Source organism: Hippopotamus amphibius, chromosome 4 (genome assembly GCF_030028045.1).
Source record: "Hippopotamus amphibius kiboko isolate mHipAmp2 chromosome 4, mHipAmp2.hap2, whole genome shotgun sequence".
Lineage (NCBI taxonomy): Eukaryota > Metazoa > Chordata > Mammalia > Artiodactyla > Hippopotamidae > Hippopotamus > Hippopotamus amphibius.
In genome coordinates, this window is record NC_080189.1 from 73,687,933 (window position 1) to 73,707,591 (window position 19,659).

Here is a 19,659-nt window from a genome sequence, read left to right on the forward strand (position 1 = left end):
GTGATACATTATAGAAACAGCTATCTTTATTAAGTTAAATAAATAATGAATATTACTCAGTTAATACTACCTTCTGCTTTAACAAACATCTGAGCATGTTTTACATAAAATTAGTTACAATTATGTGGAATGTATTTTGAAAGTGGATAGATTTATTATGTGAGCAAGCCATAGTTATAGACTCACAAGTCTGAGGACAATTTCCCTGCTTTCTTTCATTGAACTGTTATGCTAATTACTAAATTAAATTCTTTACCAATTAAAGGAATAGTAAGTGGGGTATCTAACAAAGAAAAAGGCTCATTCTGAGAAATCAGGTAAACCTGACTAATATCACCAAGAATGATAGTCTCCTCTCTCTCTATTTATCTCTCTCTCTCTCCCTTTCTCAAATCTCACATTTTAGTATGTGGCAATACAGCGTTTACTAGACAGGCTGTATTATGCAGTATTAGCTTCAGGAGTCATATTCCTCTTCCTGCCACAACTCTGTGACTCATACCCTCTGGAAGTCTTGTTTTTTACATAGTAGCAAATCAAATGAAGTCAAATCAGGCACACTAACTTCCAGGGTGCACATAAGAAAAACTGGGTCCCTCTACAAATCAAATTTTTCCAAATTGTATTAATTTAGGTACTCACTTTTTAGCTTTTAAAAACACAGAGAAAAAACAATGAAGCTCCATTAGGAAAAATAGAGATTTAGACTCTAGATTATGTTAAGCTAAGCTTGTTCATTGCTGTGAGACTTTAAAAAGTCAATATCTGTGATCATTGGTTTCTTCATTTGCAAACTGATGGGGTTAGAATAAGTGATAAGTACATTTTCAATGGTAAAATTTTGTTATTCTAGACTCTACCTGAATTAAATTCTCTGCACATTGTTACTTTTTTTTTCTGATAATCAATCATACTTTATTTTTTTATTGGGGTATAATTTACAATGTTGTGTTAGTTTCAGGTGTACAGCAAAGTGAATCTGTTATACACATACATATATCCACTCTTTTTTAACTTCTTTTCCCATATAGGCCATTGACAGAGTATTGAGTAGAGTTCCCTGTGCTATACTGCAGGTCCTTATTAGTTATCTGTTTTATATATAGTAGTGTGTACATGTCAATCCCAATCTTCCAATTTATCCCTCCCCTTCCCTTCCTCCTGGTAACCATAAGTTTATTTTTTACATCTGTAACTCTATTTATGTTCTGTAGATAAGTTCATTTGTAGCCTTTTTTTAGATTCCTTATATAAACAATATCACATGATATTTGTCTACCCTAGGTTATTCTTTGGTTAACTGTGGTCTTTGTTTATTACAGATAGTCATCTCATTGTCTAGTAAGGAGTTAAATGCCTATTCCAAAGCTGGGGCTGTAGCAGAAGAAGTCTTGTCATCAATCCGAACAGTCATAGCCTTTGGGGCCCAGGAGAAAGAAATTCAAAGGTCTGTTCCTTTAATTATGATAATATGTGCTTGGTTTTATTTTCCCCCAAGGCTATTATATTGTGTTTTGTTTTTTTAAGGTATACACAGAATCTAAAAGATGCAAAAGATGTTGGCATAAAAAAAGCTATAGCTTCGAAACTCTCTCTTGGTGCTGTGTACTTCTTTATGAATGGAACCTATGGACTTGCTTTTTGGTATGGAACCTCCTTGATTCTTAGTAGAGAACCTGATTATACCATTGGAACTGTTCTTGCCGTAAGTCTTATTTGAGAACAAAGGTGACTGGCCTAGATAATCTTTTCTTACCTAGAGCTTATTAAAAATTTCTCTTTGAATGACAGAGAATATTTAAAGTTGAGTGTTTTTAATAAATAAATATTTGTTTCCTTCAAATGATTTGTATACACCTTTAAATTATAGTTATACATTGGCAGGATTTACTCATCCAGCATGTTTTACTGTCTTCTAAAAGCATGGTGCTTTTAAAAGAATCATAATTGAATTCTCCACTGGGGATAGAGTAGTCTTAATCCAGAAGTCAAAGAGACCAGTCTCTAGTGAGACTGTTTCCTTTCCATGTTGCTGAGATAAGAGGGTGCTCTACATTCACTTGACTAAATGTCTTCCTCTGGAAATATTCTGTAGATTGGACTCTCTTGCTTTTCTTCAGCATATAATAATGTTAAAAACAGACTATATACAGCCCTGTCCAATATCACAATTTAAAGTTTCTTAAACTCTTAATGGTTATACATTAAATTATAATTTATTCAGTTATGCTCCCAAGTTTCAATAATAAACAGATCAGTTCAGGATTAAGAACCATTTCTCTTGCTGGACTAAATTGATCTGGTCTATACACTTTAGTTCTCATTTGGCCTTCCCATTCTATGTAGATTTCTTTTCTGTCAACTAAATCATCTTTTGAACTTGAGATTTTCATTTTTAAGACTTTAAGCTATTCGTTTACTTCTGATAAATGAAACTTGAGCTTGAGAAAGTTTTAGCATATCTTTCCTTCTCAATTTATGTGTGACTGTAGGTATATGACTTGCTAAGCTTTAGCTTCCTCATCTGTAAGACAGGGAAAATAGCACTTAACCTGTGGTTTTTTGCTTATTTGACTTTTGGCAGAGATGTGTCTGTCTGAAAATAGACAGGTGTCCACTAATGTAAGAATTCAAAAAAGTTTGGGAAGAAAGAGTGCAGCATCTCTAAGACAGTGAAATCTATAATATCCTTCTCTTTAAAGTTAAGGAGTTAACTAGTATGCAGGAGAGTACAGCTCACCTCCTCACCCATCCAGGTTCATGTATGGCCAGCACTTCTCAGTAAGCAGATTTTTCTGCTCAGCTTCCCAACAGGTAATGACAACAAGATTATGGGACAATTAGAGGTTGTTCAACATTAGGTAAAGGCCAACTGCACTTGGATTAACTATTATTTCCTTTATATTTAGCAGCTTCTTCCATTCTTTCCTTACTAATTTCTTTAATATACTTCTGAGACTCCACCAAGTATACACTTCATTCTGTTGTCCCTCTTATACAACTGTGAAGGATAAATATTATTTTTGTTCCTATAGGTTTTTTTTAGTGTAATCCATAGTAGTTATTGCATTGGAGGAGCAGCCCCTAACTTTGAAAACTTCACCATAGCCAGAGGAGCCGCCTTTAATATTTTCCGCATTATTGATAAGGTAAGACTCCTAATTGCTTTGAAAGATAACTTTTGAAAGATATCATTACTGCAAGAAGGAAGAAAAAAAACAGGCACACTCATTTCACTAAAACAAAAAGATGGGCAAAATCCATGTTAGCCAATTGGCTATGGAAAGAGATATTGTTTTAACCCTTCTACGAGGAGATTGTGTTTTATTGAAACCATTTCTAGCTCAATGCACTTCTAAAGCAGAAAGGAAAACATTGTAAGAGAAAACCCATCTTTAGACTACTTTTAGGATATAAAGAATGTCAGTGTAGTTTCTCTAAGATTTATAATGTCCTCTCTTTTTTTTTCAAGAAACCTATTATAGATAACTTTTCAATGACAGGCTATAAATTGGAATGCATAGAAGGAACTGTGGAATTTAAAAACGTTTCTTTCAGTTATCCATCAAGACCATCTATCAAAGTAAGTAAAATTTAATTCTGGAAATGTACAGTTTTCTAATATTATCTTCCACTGGCTAGGATCTCCTCTTATGATATTGTTTAGGATCAGTTTGACCAAGATTTGGCTACTTTGTTTAGACACTTGAGAGGAGAGAGAGAGAGGGAGGGAGGAAGGAAAGAAGAAAGATCAATAATGGACAAATAACTCTAGAAGAGCTAGTTACATTTTGAGCCTCTTCTCTATATTCAACTGACTAAAGCATTTTTAACTTCTTGGAATTCCTTCACTCTGGATTGGGGAGCACAGCAAAAATGTCTTGGATTGATGGTGCCACCTACTGGTGGTCCCTGGATGTTCTCCCACCCGGCATAGATAACTCATTTGAACTCTCTGAAGTTTCTAACCTGGGGGAAAATGTGCATATGTTGTGTCTTTCCTTTATCGCCTTACTAGGGCTTTTACTACACTAGCATTTGTGCCTCAATTTTTTTCTCTCTCATGTTTACACAAGCACACATGCATACACACATAGCATAAAGTGCATTCTTCTCCCTCTATCATTCAGCCTTTGACAAGTTCTTGTGAAAATGTGTCTGTCTCTTCTGTTGTCTTCATCCTTGCATCTTACTAGTGTATTTATCTAAAAAAAGTAGTTACTGTTAAAGATTACAAAGAGTAATTCCTAATAAAACACCTGTTTTATAGAAAAAGGATGACATGATTTTAAATGAAATTGATAAAATTACTAATGCCACCAACCTTTAATGTCTTTAAAGTGTCCAAATATCTCCTGCATAATTTGCATTTAAAAAATATCTACCTACTCCTACTTCCTTATTTTTCTCTAGGTCTTTGATTGAAATTCTTTTTTTCAAAGCTCTTTTTATTTTTTAAAATTTTTGTTACTTAATTACCATTATTGGAATAGTGTTGTCTTCTATCATTTTTTTAACATAAATAGAGCATTTTAATTCTATTTTGCATTTGGATTGGCTTCCTGGAGACTTAAGCACCAATTTTGCCATTACATCGCATGGTAAAGTGCTCTCTGGGTTTTAAACAACTAGTTTTTAAATGAACATTAGAAACATAGCCTTTTTGTTAAACTGAAAAATAAACGACTACCCCACACACACACAAAAGCCCCACCCACTTTTAATAAACAAAACACAGATTCTTCCAAAGCAAGAACAGACATGAATTCTAGAGTAAAAGTGCAAGTGGGAAAGGAGGTACCCTCACTGGGGGTCCCTGATTTCTCACTCCTTTAGAGAATTTTTCTCTGCGTGGCCCTTGAAGGTTTTACATTTGGTTTGTTTAAAGAGTCTCTCTCATCAAAGTGAAAGAATCCAAGGGGATATTCCCATGTTTTGGGAAAATGTAAGCAAAGATAGATAAGAGTTTCTCAATAGAATTCCTGTTGTCATTTGGGGAGGGTAATTTTTTGTGAGGTTTCTCTCATACTGCAGGTCCCTGGGACACTAAATGCTTGGTAGCAATGCCCAGTTATTGAGAAAATTATAAAAGTATCCCCCTAAGTTGAAATGTCCCTGTGAGATCCACCTCTAAAAAAGGAGGCTTTCTAGTGGTGAAATCCTATTTGTGGGAGTTCCTAAGAAGTCTGCCAGTTGTTTTACTTTGGAATATATTTTGCAACAATGCTAAATATATTCTAAGAAAGAACTTCCTCAAATAGCTCACAGAGATATCCGGCAAGATTTCATTCAGTTGCTGCAAGTTAGAAGATATAAATTTCATTAACTTGGTAGACATGAAATTTACATAGAGTATGTTGGTTGAAAATGTGAAAAATAGTTTTCTGGGATTATTTAATAGTCTATGAGTACTCAATTTAGATCTCCTCTTTATATAGAAAAATGATTAGGTTTTTTTTACTATTATTTTTACTATTATTTTCCAAAATTATGTAGGTTATTATAATGTACATGAAACAAACATAAACAAGATTTAAAGTTGTTTCTAAGTGCAAAAGAATTTTTTTCTGTTTATACATTAAATTTCTGAAAATAGGTAAATCATGTTCTTATCCTAGTTTTATGGAATTTTTTCCCCATACATTTCAATAGATTCTGAAAGGCCTGAATCTCAAAATTAAGTCTGGAGAGACAGTAGGCTTGGTTGGTCCCAACGGCAGTGGAAAGAGTACAGCAGTCCAACTTCTGCAGAGGTTATATGATCCTGATGACGGCTTTGTAAGTGCACCTAGCAAGATCATGCACAGTCCACAACGATGAGAAATGGAAATTCCACCTATTACAGAGAGCTTACAGCAACTTTTAATTGTTAACAGTGGAGCTGGGAGAGAAGCCATATTGTTTCCTTTCCTGCATATTCATTCATTCAACAAATATTTATTGAGTACCTACTAAGTGCCAGACATTATTCTTGGTGCTGAGAATACCTTGATGAACAAAGCATAAAAACCTCTCAGCCCTCATCAAGTTTACATTCTAATAAGTAGAGATAAGCAATAAATAAAATAAGTAAATTATATAATATGTTAGAAGACAAATGCTGTAGAGAAAAATAGCATAGTAATTTGTAGTACCCAGAACTTATCAAGAATTTCAGTTTCTCAAAACATCCCAAACGAATAATATCTGTAGAAAATATGCCTTCTCATTTTTTCTGTCATCCATATGTTGCACTTAATTTTCTTACACTTGGAAATAGCAGAGAGAACAAGACTATGATAGTCACAGAAGCATAATTCTCAATGTTTTATTCAGTTTTTCAACTGTTATTTTTGAAAGAAAATAAAAATTATTCTAAATATTAAATTTGACTTATTAAGTCTTATATTTAAAGTATACAGACTCATGTATCCATGCTAATATTTAATAAATAAATTAGTGGATAAACTTTCCATATATAAAGCAGTTGCATAGAATACCCATGCCCAGACAGAATACCTGTTGGTATGAAATACTAAAGTTATAATTATCAAACCTTGGCTTCTGTCATTGGAAAATGTTGGAAAAATGGGTAATGGCACTATCTATGGAGAAGACAATGTTCATTTACATTATTTATAGCAGTAGAATGCACTTTTACCTTTTGCAGAGGAGTGGGAAGTTGAAGGGAAGGAAGGACATTTCCTAGAAAAAAAATGCAAAGTTCACATCAGTCTTAAAATAATAAAACTGAAGTTTTTTACATGTGACTACATGATAACATTTATGGCTCCGACAGTATATATCCTCATAATACCTAATTTGTGGATCATAGAGTAAAGATTTTCAGGTAGTTTGGCCAAATTTAAGTCAGCTTTTTAGGTTTTATTAGTTCCAAGCTACCAGAAAAAGTCTATTAGCAATATACAGGCTATAAATATTTTATCAAAATATAGTCAGTCTTTGTTTCCTGAAATAACCTGCTTTTCAGCTTATATTTTGGAGTAGTAAAAAAACACTCTAACCCAATGCAGTGAAAGGCATCATAACATGATTCATTCCTTTGGATTTGCAGATCACGGTGGATGGTAACGACATCCGAACTTTAAACGTGCGGCATTATCGAGAACATTTTGGAGTGGTCTGTTTTGTTTGGGACCACCATTTATAACAATATTAAATATGGACGAGATGGTGTGACTAATGAAGACATTGAGAAAGCAGCAAAGGAAGCAAATGCTTATGATTTTATAATGGAATTTCCCAGGGTAAGTACATTATGTAGCCTATATCCTTAGGTTAAAGCTAAAGCACTGAAATATTTCAAAATAAGTTAAATAACGATAACATCTACAGAATAGGGGAAGTGTGATTAATTTTTGCATTGTCCTAGATGAAACATCTATAAATGAGAGAGTATGGTAACAACCAAAAGAAGAAATAGATTATTGAAAGTTCAGTTTTTTAATGTTTAATTCTTACTGGTTCTCACTGCAAATGGAAAAGAAAAAAAAATAAATGATATGTTAAAATATAACAAAGAAATATGAAACAAAGTCATCAGTCCAAGCTGAAATGGATATATCTGCAAAATGTTGATTTGCAAGGCCATCTTGTGGCTAAGAGTGGGAATGTCATACATAATGTTCAGATTGGTTCTGTGATAAGGCAAAAGGAAAAACATCACTGTTTCTAAAAGTACATGGAACTAATATTGGACAAGAAATGTGAATTTATAGTTGGAAAGAGATATAATAAACTACAATTTGAGGTATTAGGACATATAGATCCTAATGGGTATTTAAAATTGATAGAGCTATAAAAATATTTATATTTCTCAAAGTGTTTGTTCATCAGTATCATCTGAAATTGCTGTGGGGAGCACCTTGTGAAATATGAAAGGATGAGATTTGAAATTAAAGGTACAAATAAAATTCCAACATCCCGGAAGGCACAACAATAAAAAAAAAGTTTTGTTTTAATTGATATATCTTACAAACTATACTCCATATGTCATAATAATTTTGTTCTTTCTTTTGTTTATTTCATAAAAACTTTTGTTATGCCATTCATTACCACCTATCTCCATTATTTAGGGTCATAACTAGGACAGAAAACATTAAAGGCTTGAGGTCATTCTTTGCCTTGTGGTTTGGGAAAACACAGATTTCCTTTCCTTTTGACACTTTCAGTGACTTACTTTCCTCAAAATACCAATGATCTTCAGTTTCCCACTTAGAATTAAGAAATTTTCTGGTGCCTGAGTCATTCCCTGTAAGTTATGACTTGCTTTTACTAAAAGTCCAATATTTACCCAAAGATGTTCCTTGCTATAAATCTAATAGTAAATCCTAAAGATATAATCCAAAGAACAAATTAAAGATGCTGGTTTATTATGATAGAAACTAAATTTCACAGCTATGGTTAACCAGGGAAATAAGAATAAGCATAATAATAAATAAAAGTTACAGAAGTGGTTAATTTATATAGGTGAAAATTTAGGGAAAGCTATACTCAAAAATAAATACCATTTCTCCTTCTATGATATACACATGTTTTGAATTAATATATTAGGATTAGCTGATATTTACTAGCCTTTCCCCATAAACAGCCGTAAAACTGGCTAAAATATATGAGGCATAGAACAATTATTTCCAAGCATTGGATAAGAGATAAGCATTGGATAAGCATTGGCACAAAACTGTGATTCCTGAGAGAAAAGAAACTCATAAGGAAAGCCCATGAACTTTCAGCATGCTTTCTGGGAACGAATTTCTGACCACATTGCTGTAGAATGGAATCTAGAGCGAACACGGCAGTCCAACTGAGCTAAAAGGCAGAGGTAGAATTTCAGGGCAGCTTAAGCAACTGGAGAGGCAAAATGATAGAGCTGTGGACATGAGGTGGCGGGCAGAAGTCCATAGAGGCATCCCTTGGGAATCCTTCTCTGAGGATAAGATTACCCCTGGCAGCAGAAAGCAGCTGCTACAAAGCTGATAGTAAGCAGAGATACTAGAAGTCAAGCACTATGATGGAGATGTTGAAAACACAACCCAGCCAGAGTGGAGAGATTACATTAATACCTTTTTTAATACCTTAGGCATATAGCTGAGACACCAAAAAAAGTCACACCTTAGGATTAAAGACCACACCTTAGAGTAAAGCTGACTCTAGACCTGCTCTAACAAATCCAAAAACCAAGCCATAATAAGATCCCTAAAAGAAACAGAACGTGGATGTTGGGTCCTGCCGAGTTTTGAGATTCACTCCAACAAAGCATAAAACCAAGATTACACAGTTCAAGATGATCAGTCAATATTTGAATTGCCTGCAAGGATAAAAATCAACACTTTCCTCAGACAAAACCAGAATTCAGAGTCTCTTCAACATATCATGCACAGAATTCAGTATATACTCTACAATACTTAGATTTGCAAAGAAACAGGAAAGTATGATCCATAGACAAAAAACAAAGCAAAACAAAACATAAACTAAATATTTATGCACTTAAGAAAAGCTTCCAAAGGCATGAAGCAAAAACTGATATATCTGAAAGGAGAAATAGACAAATCTGCAATTTTAGCTGAAGGCTTTAGTACTTGATAGAACAAACAGGCAAAAATCACTAAGGATATAGATGACCTGAACAATACTATCAAACAACTAGATCTAACTGATTCTTATAGCATGTTCCACCCAATAACAGCAGAAAACATTTTTCTCAACTGCACATGGAATATTCTCGAACATTGGAAGAAAAAACTTATAATTTCAAAGGAAACACATAAAATATGTTTTGGGGCCATAATAGAATTAAAGTGTAGAAATCAATAACAGAAATATATCTGGAAAATCCACAAATATTAGAAAATTAAATAATCTACTTCTAATAATCTATGGCTCAAAGAGGAAGTTTCAAGGAAAATTAAAAACTATTTTGAAGTAAATTAAAATGAAAATGCAGGGTATCAGTATTTGTGGAATACACTTGATCCTTGAACAACATGGATTTGAACTGTATATGCTCACTTATACATGGATTTTTTTTCAATAAATACATACTATAGTACTACATGATCCACAGCTGGTTGAATTCAAGGATGTGGACACAGAGGACCGACTATAAAGTTATACTTGGATTTTTGACTGCATGGGAGTTCGCACACCTAACAACTACATTGTACAAGGGTCAATGTACAGTTAAGCACTGCTTTAAGAAAAGTTATAGCATTAAGTGCTTACTTTAGAAAAGAAAAAGATCTAAAATCCGTAAATTGTTTCCATCTTGAGAAACTAGGGTAAGAAGAGAAAATCAAACCCAAAGCATGTAGAAGAGAAATAATAAAGACTAGAGCAGAAATCAGTGAAATGAAAAACAGAAAAACTTTAGAAACAGTCATTGAAACCAAAAGCTGGTTCCTTAAAGAGATCAATAAAATCAGTAAAACCATAGCAAGCCTGATGAAGAAACAAAAAAGAGAAGAGAAATTACCAATATCAGGGATCAGAGAAGTTATATCACTATTAATTCCAAAAACATTAAAAGGTTAATACAGGAATACTATGAACCAAGATATGCCTATAAGTTTGACAACTTAGATGAGGTTCTATTACTTGAAAGACACTAACTACCAAAACTCACTCAAAAAGAAACGGATAGATAACCTTACTAAGACTTATAACTATGAAAAAAATAAACTAGATCTCTAAATAGTAGCAACAACTACAAATGAAATTAAAGCTAAAAGTGGCATTCACAATAGCATCAAACAATATAAAATAGAATAAATGTAATGAAAGATCTGTAAATCTTATATGTGAAAAACATAGAACATTGCTAAGAGAAATTAAAGAATACCTAAATAAATAGGATGTACCTTATTCATTGATTTAGAGATTGAATGCTTTTAAAGATATGCATTCTCCCCAGATTGATCGATAAATTTAATGCTATTTCAATCAGAATCCCAGCAGTCTTTTTTCATGTGCAGAAATCAACATGCTAATTACAAAATATATTTGGAAATTTAAAGGACCAAGAATAGCCAAAACAATTTTGAAAAAAGAACAACAAAACTGGAAGACCTACAACAGCTAATTTTAAGACAGCAGTTAAGACAGTGATAATGACATAACAATGGACTTGTAGGTCAGTGGAACACAATAGAGAGTCCATAAATAGACTCACAAATATCTAGTCAATTGATTTTTGACAAGGCCATTGTAATTCAGTGGGAGAAAGAGAGGTCTTTTCAACAAATGGTGCTGGAAAAATTGAACATCCATATGGAAAAAAAAATGAAATGTAGCCTTTACCTCATACTATGTACACATATAATTTGCCATGAATCTTAGGCCAAATGTAAAAACTTAAGACATCAAACTTCAAAAATAAAAACTCAGCACCACCAAACCAGCCTCACAACAATTGCTAAAGGAGATTCTCTAAGCTGTAAACACAAGAGAAATAAAAGACCTACAAAAACAAATCCAAAACAATTAAGAAAATGGTAATCAGAACACACATGTCAATAATCACCTTAAATGTAAATGGATTAAATGCTCCAACCAAAAGACACAGACTGATTGAATGGATACAAAAACAAGACCCTTACATATGCTGTCTACAAGAAACCCACTTCAGACCAAGTGACACATATAGACTGAAAGTAAGGGGATGGAAAAAGATATTCCATGCAAATGGAAGTCAAAAGAAAGCTGAAGTAGCAATACTCATATCAGACAAATTAGACTTTAAAGTAAACACTATTACAAGAGACAAGGAAGGACACGACATAATGATCAAGGGATCCATCCAAGAAGAACATATAACAATTGTAAATATCTATGCACCCAACACAGGACCTCCTCAATACATAAGGCAAATGCTAACGGCCATGAAAGAGGAAGCCGACAGTAACTCAATAATAGTAGGAGACTTTAACACCCCATTTACATCAATGGACAGATCACCCAAACAGAAAATAAATAAGAACACACAAGCTTTAAATGACACAATGGACCATCCCGACTTAATTGATATTTATAGGGCACTCCATCCAAAAACTACAGAATACACTTTCTTCTCAAGTGCACATGGAACATTTTCCAGGATAGAACACATCTTGGGTCACAAATCAAGCCTCAGTAAATTCAAAAAAATTGAAATCATATCAAGCATCTTCTCTGACCACAATGCCATGAGACTAGATATCAATTACAGGAAAAAAGCTGTAAAAAATACAACCACATGGAGACTAAACAATATGCTATTAAACAATCAAGAAATCACTAAAGAAATCAAAGAGGAAATCAAAATATACCTAGAAACAAATGACAACGAAAGCACAACAACCCAAAACCTATGGGACGTAGTAAAAGCAGTTCTAAGAGTGAAGTTTATAGCAATACATTCCTACCTCAAGAAACAAGAAAAATATCAAATAAACAACCTCACCTTACACCTAAAACAATTAGGGAAAGAAGAACAAAGAAACCCCAAAATGAGCAGAAGAAAATAAATCATAAAGATGAGATCAGAAATAAGTGAAAAAGAAAGGAAGGAAACCATAGCAAAGATCAATGAAACTAAAAGCTGGTTCTTTGAGAAGATAAATAAAATTGATACACCATTAGCCAAACTTATCGGGGAAAAAAAGGGAGAAGACGCAAATCAACAGAATTAGAAATGGGAAAGGAGAAATAACAGCGGACACCGCAGAAATACAAAAGATCATGAGACACTACTACAAGCAACTATATGGCAATAAAATGGATAACATGGAAGAAATGGATAAATTCTTAGAAAAATACAATCCTCCAAGACTGAACCCAGAAGGAATAGAAAATATGAACAGACCAATCACAAGTATGGGAATTGAGACTGTGATTAAAAATCTCCCAACAAACAAAAGCCCCGGGCCAGATGGCTTCACAGGCAAATTCTGTCAAACATTTAGAGAAGAGCTAACAACCTATCCTTCTCAAACTCTTCCAAAATATAGCAGAAGGAGGAACACTCCTAAACTCATTCTACGAGGCCAGCATCACCTTGATACCAAAACCAGGCAAAGATGTCACAAAAAAAGAAAGTTACAGGCCAATCTCACTGATGAATATAGATGCAAAAATCTTCAACAAAATACTAGCTAACAGAATCCAACAGCACATTAAAAAGATCGTACACCATGATCAAGTGGGGTTTACCCCTGAAATGCAAGGATTCTTCAATATACGGAAATCAATCAATGTGATACACCATATTAACAAATTGTAGGATAAAAACCATATGATCATCTCAATAGACACAGAAAAAGCTTTTGACACAATTCAACATCCATTATGATAAAAACTCTCCAGAAAATGGACATAGAAGGAAATTACCTCCACATAATAAAAGCCATATATGATAAACCAACAGCCAACATCATTCTAAATGGTGAAAAACTGAAAGCATTTCCTCTAAGATCAGGAACAAGACAAGGGTGTCCACTCTCACCATTATTATTCAACATAGTTTTGGAAGTTTTAGCCACAGCAATCAGAGAAGAAAATGAAATAAAAGGAATCCAAGTTGGAAAAGAAGAAGTAAAATTGTCACTCTTTGCAGATGACATGATATTATACATAGAAAACCCTAAAGACTCTACCAGAAAACTGCTAGCACTAATCGATGAATTTAGTAAAGTAGCAGGATACAAAATTAATGCACAGAAGTCTCTTGCATTCCTATACACTAACAACAAAAATCAGAAAGAGAAATTAAGGAGACTCTCCCATTTACCATTGCAACAAAAAGAATAAAATACCTAGGAATAAACCTGCCTAAAGAGGCAAAAGACCTGTATGCAGAAAACTCTAAGACACTGATGAAAGAAATCAAAGATGATACAAACAGATGGAGAGATATACCATGTTCTTGGATTGGAAGAATCAATATTGTGCAAATGACTATCTTACCCAAAGCAATTTACAGATTCAACGCAATCCCTATCAAGTAACCAACAGCATTTTTTACAGATCTACAACTAGATTTGTATGGAAACGCAAAAGACCCCGAATAGCCAAAGCAAGCTTGAGAAGGAAAGACGGAGTTGGTGGAATTAGGCTTCCTGACTTCAGGCTATACTACAAGGCTACAGTGATCAAGATAGCATGGTACTGGCACAAAAATAGAAAGGATGATCAATGGAACAGAATAGAGAACTCAGAGGTAAACCCAAGCACATGTGGGCACCTTATCTTTGACAAAGGAGGCAAGAATATACAATGCAAAAAAGACAACCTCCTCAATAAGTGGTTCTGGGAAAATTGGACAGCTACATGTAAAAGAATGAAATTAGAACACTTCCTAACACCATACACAAAAATAAACTCCAAATGGATTAAAGACATAAATGTAAGGCCAGACACTATAAAACTCCTAGAGGAAAACATAGGAAAACACTCTATGACATCCATCAAAGCAGGATCCTTTTTGACCCACCTCCTAGAAAATTGGAAATAAAATCAAGAAGAAACAAATGGGACATAATGAAACTTAAAAGCTTTTGCACAGCGAAAGAAAGCATAAACAAGACAAGAAGACAACCCTCAGCATGGAAGAAAATACTTGCCAACAAAGCAACAGACAAAGGATTAATCTCCAAAATATACAAGCAGCTCATGCAGCTTCATGCCAAAAAAGCAAATAACGCAATCCACAAATGGTCAGAAGCAAATAACGCAATCCACAAATGGGCAGAAGACCTAAATAGACATTTCTCCAAAGAAGACATGCGGATGGCTAACAAACACATGAAAAGATGCTCAACATCACTAATCATTAGAGAAATGTAAGTCAAAGCCACAACGAGGTATCACCTCACACTGGTAGAATGGCCATCATCAAAACATCTAGAAACAATAAATGTTGGAGAGGGTGTGGAGAAAAGGGAACTCTCCTGCACTGTTGGTGGGAATGTAAGCTGGTGCAGCCACTATGGAAAACAGTTTGGAGATTCCTTAAAAACCTAAAAATAGAACTACCATATGATCCATTAATCCCACTCCTGGGCATACACCCAGAGAAGACCATAATCCAAAAGGAAACATGTACCATAATGTTCATTGCAGCACTATTTACAATCACCAGGACATGGAAGCAACCTAAATGCCCATCAAAAGATGAATGGATAAAGAAGATGTGGCACATATATACAATGGAATATTACTCAGCCATAAAAAGGAGTGAAACGGAGCTATATGTAATGAGGTGGATAGACCTAGAGTCAGTCATGCAGAGCGAAGTAAGCCAGAAAGAGAAAAACAAATACCGTATGCTAACTCATATATATGGAATCTGAAGAAATAGTACTGATGAATCCAGTGATAGGGCAAAAGTGGAGATACAGATGTAGAGAATGGACTTGAGGACACGGGGCTGGGGTGGGGGGTGAAGGGGAAGCTGGGACGAAGTGCGAGAGTAGCATAGACATAGATACACTACCAACTGTAAAATAGATAGCTAGTGGGAAGTTGCTGTATAACAAAGGGAGATCAACTTGATGATGGGTGATGCCTTAGAGGGCCAGGACGGGGGTGGGCGGGAGGGAGTCACATGAGGGAGGGGCTGTGGGGATATATGTATAAATACAGCTGATTCACTTTGGTGTACCTCAGAAACTGGCACAACAGTCTAAAGCAAATATATTCCAATAAATAACTTAAAAAAAAAAAAACTTAGGAGAAAATCTTTGTGACCTTGAAGTAGGAAAATAGTTCTTAGAAAAGCTCTTACTATTTAAAAAAATGATAAACTGGACTTTATTAAAATTAAAACCTTTTAAAAGACACCATTTAGAAAATGAAAAGGCAAGAAAGAAGTGAAAGAAAATATTCAATACACAGATCTGACAAAGGATGTGTACCCAGAATATATAAAGAACTTTACAAAATGGTAATTAACCAAAAGTTAAAAGAAAATACAAAATGGACAAAAACTTGAATAGACATTTCAGAAAAAAATAATCAAAGGAGCAAATATACATAAAAATATTTAACATTAGTCACCAAGGAAATCCTAAGTAAAACCACAGAAAGATACCATTTCACACTCAATAGAATGGCCAGAATTAAAAGGAATAACAATTATAACTTTTGATGAGGATGTAAAGCAATTGGCTCTCATTCATTCTGAATAAAGTGAAATTATTACAATCATTTTAGAAATAAATTTGACAGTTTATTATAATGTTAAACATAACACTTATGACTCTGCATTCTATTCCTACATATTTTTCCAAAAGAAATGAAGAGAAGACAACAAGAATATCATGTGCATGAATGTTCATAGCAGCTTTACTTATAATATTCAAAAATTGTAAATAACTCAAATGTTCAGCAGCAGCTGAATGTATAAACAAATTTTGATTTATATAGCATTGCCAAATGAAATACAGAATTTTCAGTAAAATTTGGATCTCAGATAAACAATAATTTTTAGTATAAGTATATCCCACGTATTGTAAGAAGTATACTTATACTAAAAAAGTATTCCATTGTTTATCTGAAAATCAAAATTACCTGAGCTCCATGATTCTTGGTGTGCTTTTATTTGTTTTTGCTAAATATGGCAACCCAAGATAGATGCACATTGTGAGTAAATAGGAGCAAATTACTGATACACACAACATGGATGAATCTCAAAAATATTATGTTAGATGTAGAGAATGGACTAGAGAACATGGTGGGGGGGGATGGGGAGGCTGGGAGAGTGAGAGAGTAACCTTGACATATATACACTTCCAAATGTAAAATAGAAAGCTAGTAAGAAGCTGCTGCATACACAGGCAGATAAGCTCGGTCCTTTGTGACAACCTAGAGGGATAGGAAGGGTGGGAGGGAGGTGCAAGCGGAAGAATATATGGGGATATGTGTACTTATAGCTGATTCACTTTGTTGTACAGCAGAAACTAACACAACACTGTAAACAATTATACTCCAATAAAGATGTATATAAAAAAAATATTATGCTAGATAAAACAGACCAAAAAAGTACACAATGCAATTATATCAAGATTGCAGGATGCAAGATTAATATACAAAAGTCACTTTTCTATATACCAACAATGAACAAGTGGAATTTGATGTTAAAAACATAATACCATTTATATTAGCACTCCAAAAAATGAAATACTTAGGTATAAATCTAACAAGATATATACAAGCTCTATATAAAGAAAACTACAAAATTCTGATGAGTGAAATCAAAGAATTAAATAAATGGAGAGATAGTCCATATTCATGGAAAGGAAGACAATATTGTTAAGATGTCAGTCCTTCCAACTTTATCTATAGATTCTGTGCAATCCCAATCAAAATCCCATCAAGTTATTTTGTGGATATCAACAAACTGATTCTAAAGTTTATGTGGAGAGGCAGAAGACCAAGAACCGCCAAAATGAAAATGAAGAAGAACAAAGTTAAAAGACTACACTATCCAACTTCAAGACATTGCAAAGCTACAGTAATCAAGACAGTAGAGTATTAGTGGAATAAAAACAAATAGATCAATTCAACAGAGTCCAGAAGTAGAGCAATGTAAATATAGTCAACTAATCTATGACAAAGGAACAGAGGCAATACAATAGAGCAAAGCTAGTCTTTTTAACAAACAAATGGTGTTGGAACAACTGGACATCCTCATGTAAAAACATGAATCTAGACACAGACCTTATATTTTTCACAAAAATTAACTCAAAATGGATCATAGACCTTAATATGATGCAAAAGTATAAAAGTTCTAGAATTTAACGTAGGAGAAAACTTAGAATGATTTGGGTATTGCAATGGTTTTTTAGAGACAATACCAAAGGCATAAACCATGAAGGAAGTTATTGATAAGCTGGACTTCATTAAAATTGAAAAATTCTGCTCTGTTGAAGACAGCATCTAAAGAATGAGAAGATAAGCCACAGACTGGGAGAAAACATTTGCAAAAGACACATCTGATAAAGGATTATTACCCAAAACTATATAAAGAGCTCTTAATTTCAACAATACGAAAATAACTCAACTTAAAAACAGGCCAAAGATCTTTACAGACACCTCATCAAAGAAGATATGCAGATGGAAAACAAGCATGTAAAAAGATGCTTCACATCGTATATCATCAGGGAAATACAAATTGAAACAGTGAGATACCATTACACTCCTATTAGAATGGCCAAATCCAGAACACTGACAACACCAAATGCTGGCGAGGATGTAGAGCAGAAGGAACTCTTATTCACTGACAGTGGGCACAGCCATTTTGGAAGATGGTTTGGCAGTTTCTTGCAAAACTAAACATGATCTTACATATTATCCAGCAATCATGCTCCTTGGTATTTACCCAAAGGAGTTGAAAACTTATGTCCACACAAAAACCTGCACAAAGATATTTATAGCACCTTTATTCACAATTGCCAAACCTTGGAGGCAATGAAAATGTCCTTCAGTAGGTGAACAAATGAATAAGTTTTGATATATCCAGGCAGTGGAATTTTATTCAGCACTAAAAAGAAATGAGATACCAAGCCATAGACAGATATCGAGAAACTTTAAATGCATATCACTAAGTGAAAGAAACCAGTCCGAAAAGGCTACATACTGTTTGACTCCAACAATATTAACATTCTTGAAAAGGCATAACTGAGATGACAGTAAAAAGGTTAGTGGTTGCCAGGGGTTAGCAGGGGAGATGGAGGGATGAATAGGCAGAGAACAGAGGATTTTTAAGACAGTGGAAGTACTGTGTATGATACTATATTGATGGACACATGTCATTTTACATTTGTCTAATGCAATGTACAATATTAAGAGTGAATCATAATGTAAACCATGGACTTTGGGTGATTACGATGTGTCATTGTAGATTCATCGCTTGTAACAAATGTACCACTCTGGTGAAAGATGTTGATAATGGGAGGAGGCTATGCATGTTTGGGGGCAAGATGGTATGTGGGAAATGCCTGTACCTTCCTCTCAATTTTGCTGTGAACCTAAAACTGCTCTAAAAAAGTGTCTTTTTAAAAAAGTACACACTGTATGATTCTATTTATATGAAGTTCTAAAACTAGTGAAATTAATTTATTGTGATAAAAATCAAATCAGTAGTATTCTAGTCAAGGTGTGGGTTTTGACTGGAAAGGGTCATCTGGACCCTTTCTAGAGTGATGGAAATGTTCTGTATCTTTTTTCGGGTGGTAGTAACATGGGTTCACTCATTTGTTAAAATTCATAGAACTGTTCTTTTAAAATGGGTGCATTTTATTGTGAATAAGTTATTCCTCAATGAGGTTTGTATATATATATACCTTATATATATATTTATATATATATAAAATATATATATGTTTTAATGTGAAGTTCAGATTCTAGAAATTAAAGGTTTAGAAATAGTATTTAAATGTAAACCCTTGAAGAAATAAATTTTGGACCGGGGATGTAACCTAATAAAATATTACTAATTATGCTTCGTTAGCTCTAGAAATTACCTCCAACCTCAAATATCTCATAGTATCTACTTTGTTAAAGATGCATATACCAAAAAAAGTCTCCCAAGTTTGAAAAAAGTTTTGAGGGAGAAGTTTTTTTGCAGTAATCTTTTCATACTATTTTTCAGAATATAAAGGAACAAAATTATGGGTAATATATTAA

General features: G+C 33.8%; 1 protein-coding gene across 1 annotated transcript in view; it reads left to right on the forward strand.

Annotated features, from left to right (window-relative positions):
- ABCB5 (ATP binding cassette subfamily B member 5) overlaps window positions 1-19,659 on the forward strand; it is a 125,683-nt gene that overhangs the window by 14,324 nt on the left and 91,700 nt on the right. The window contains 7 exon segments of the mRNA XM_057732579.1: window positions 1,323-1,447; window positions 1,528-1,705; window positions 3,036-3,149; window positions 3,473-3,583; window positions 5,653-5,778; window positions 7,055-7,122; window positions 7,124-7,247. Of these exon segments, the coding sequence (XP_057588562.1) occupies window positions 1,323-1,447; window positions 1,528-1,705; window positions 3,036-3,149; window positions 3,473-3,583; window positions 5,653-5,778; window positions 7,055-7,122; window positions 7,124-7,247 (846 nt within the window).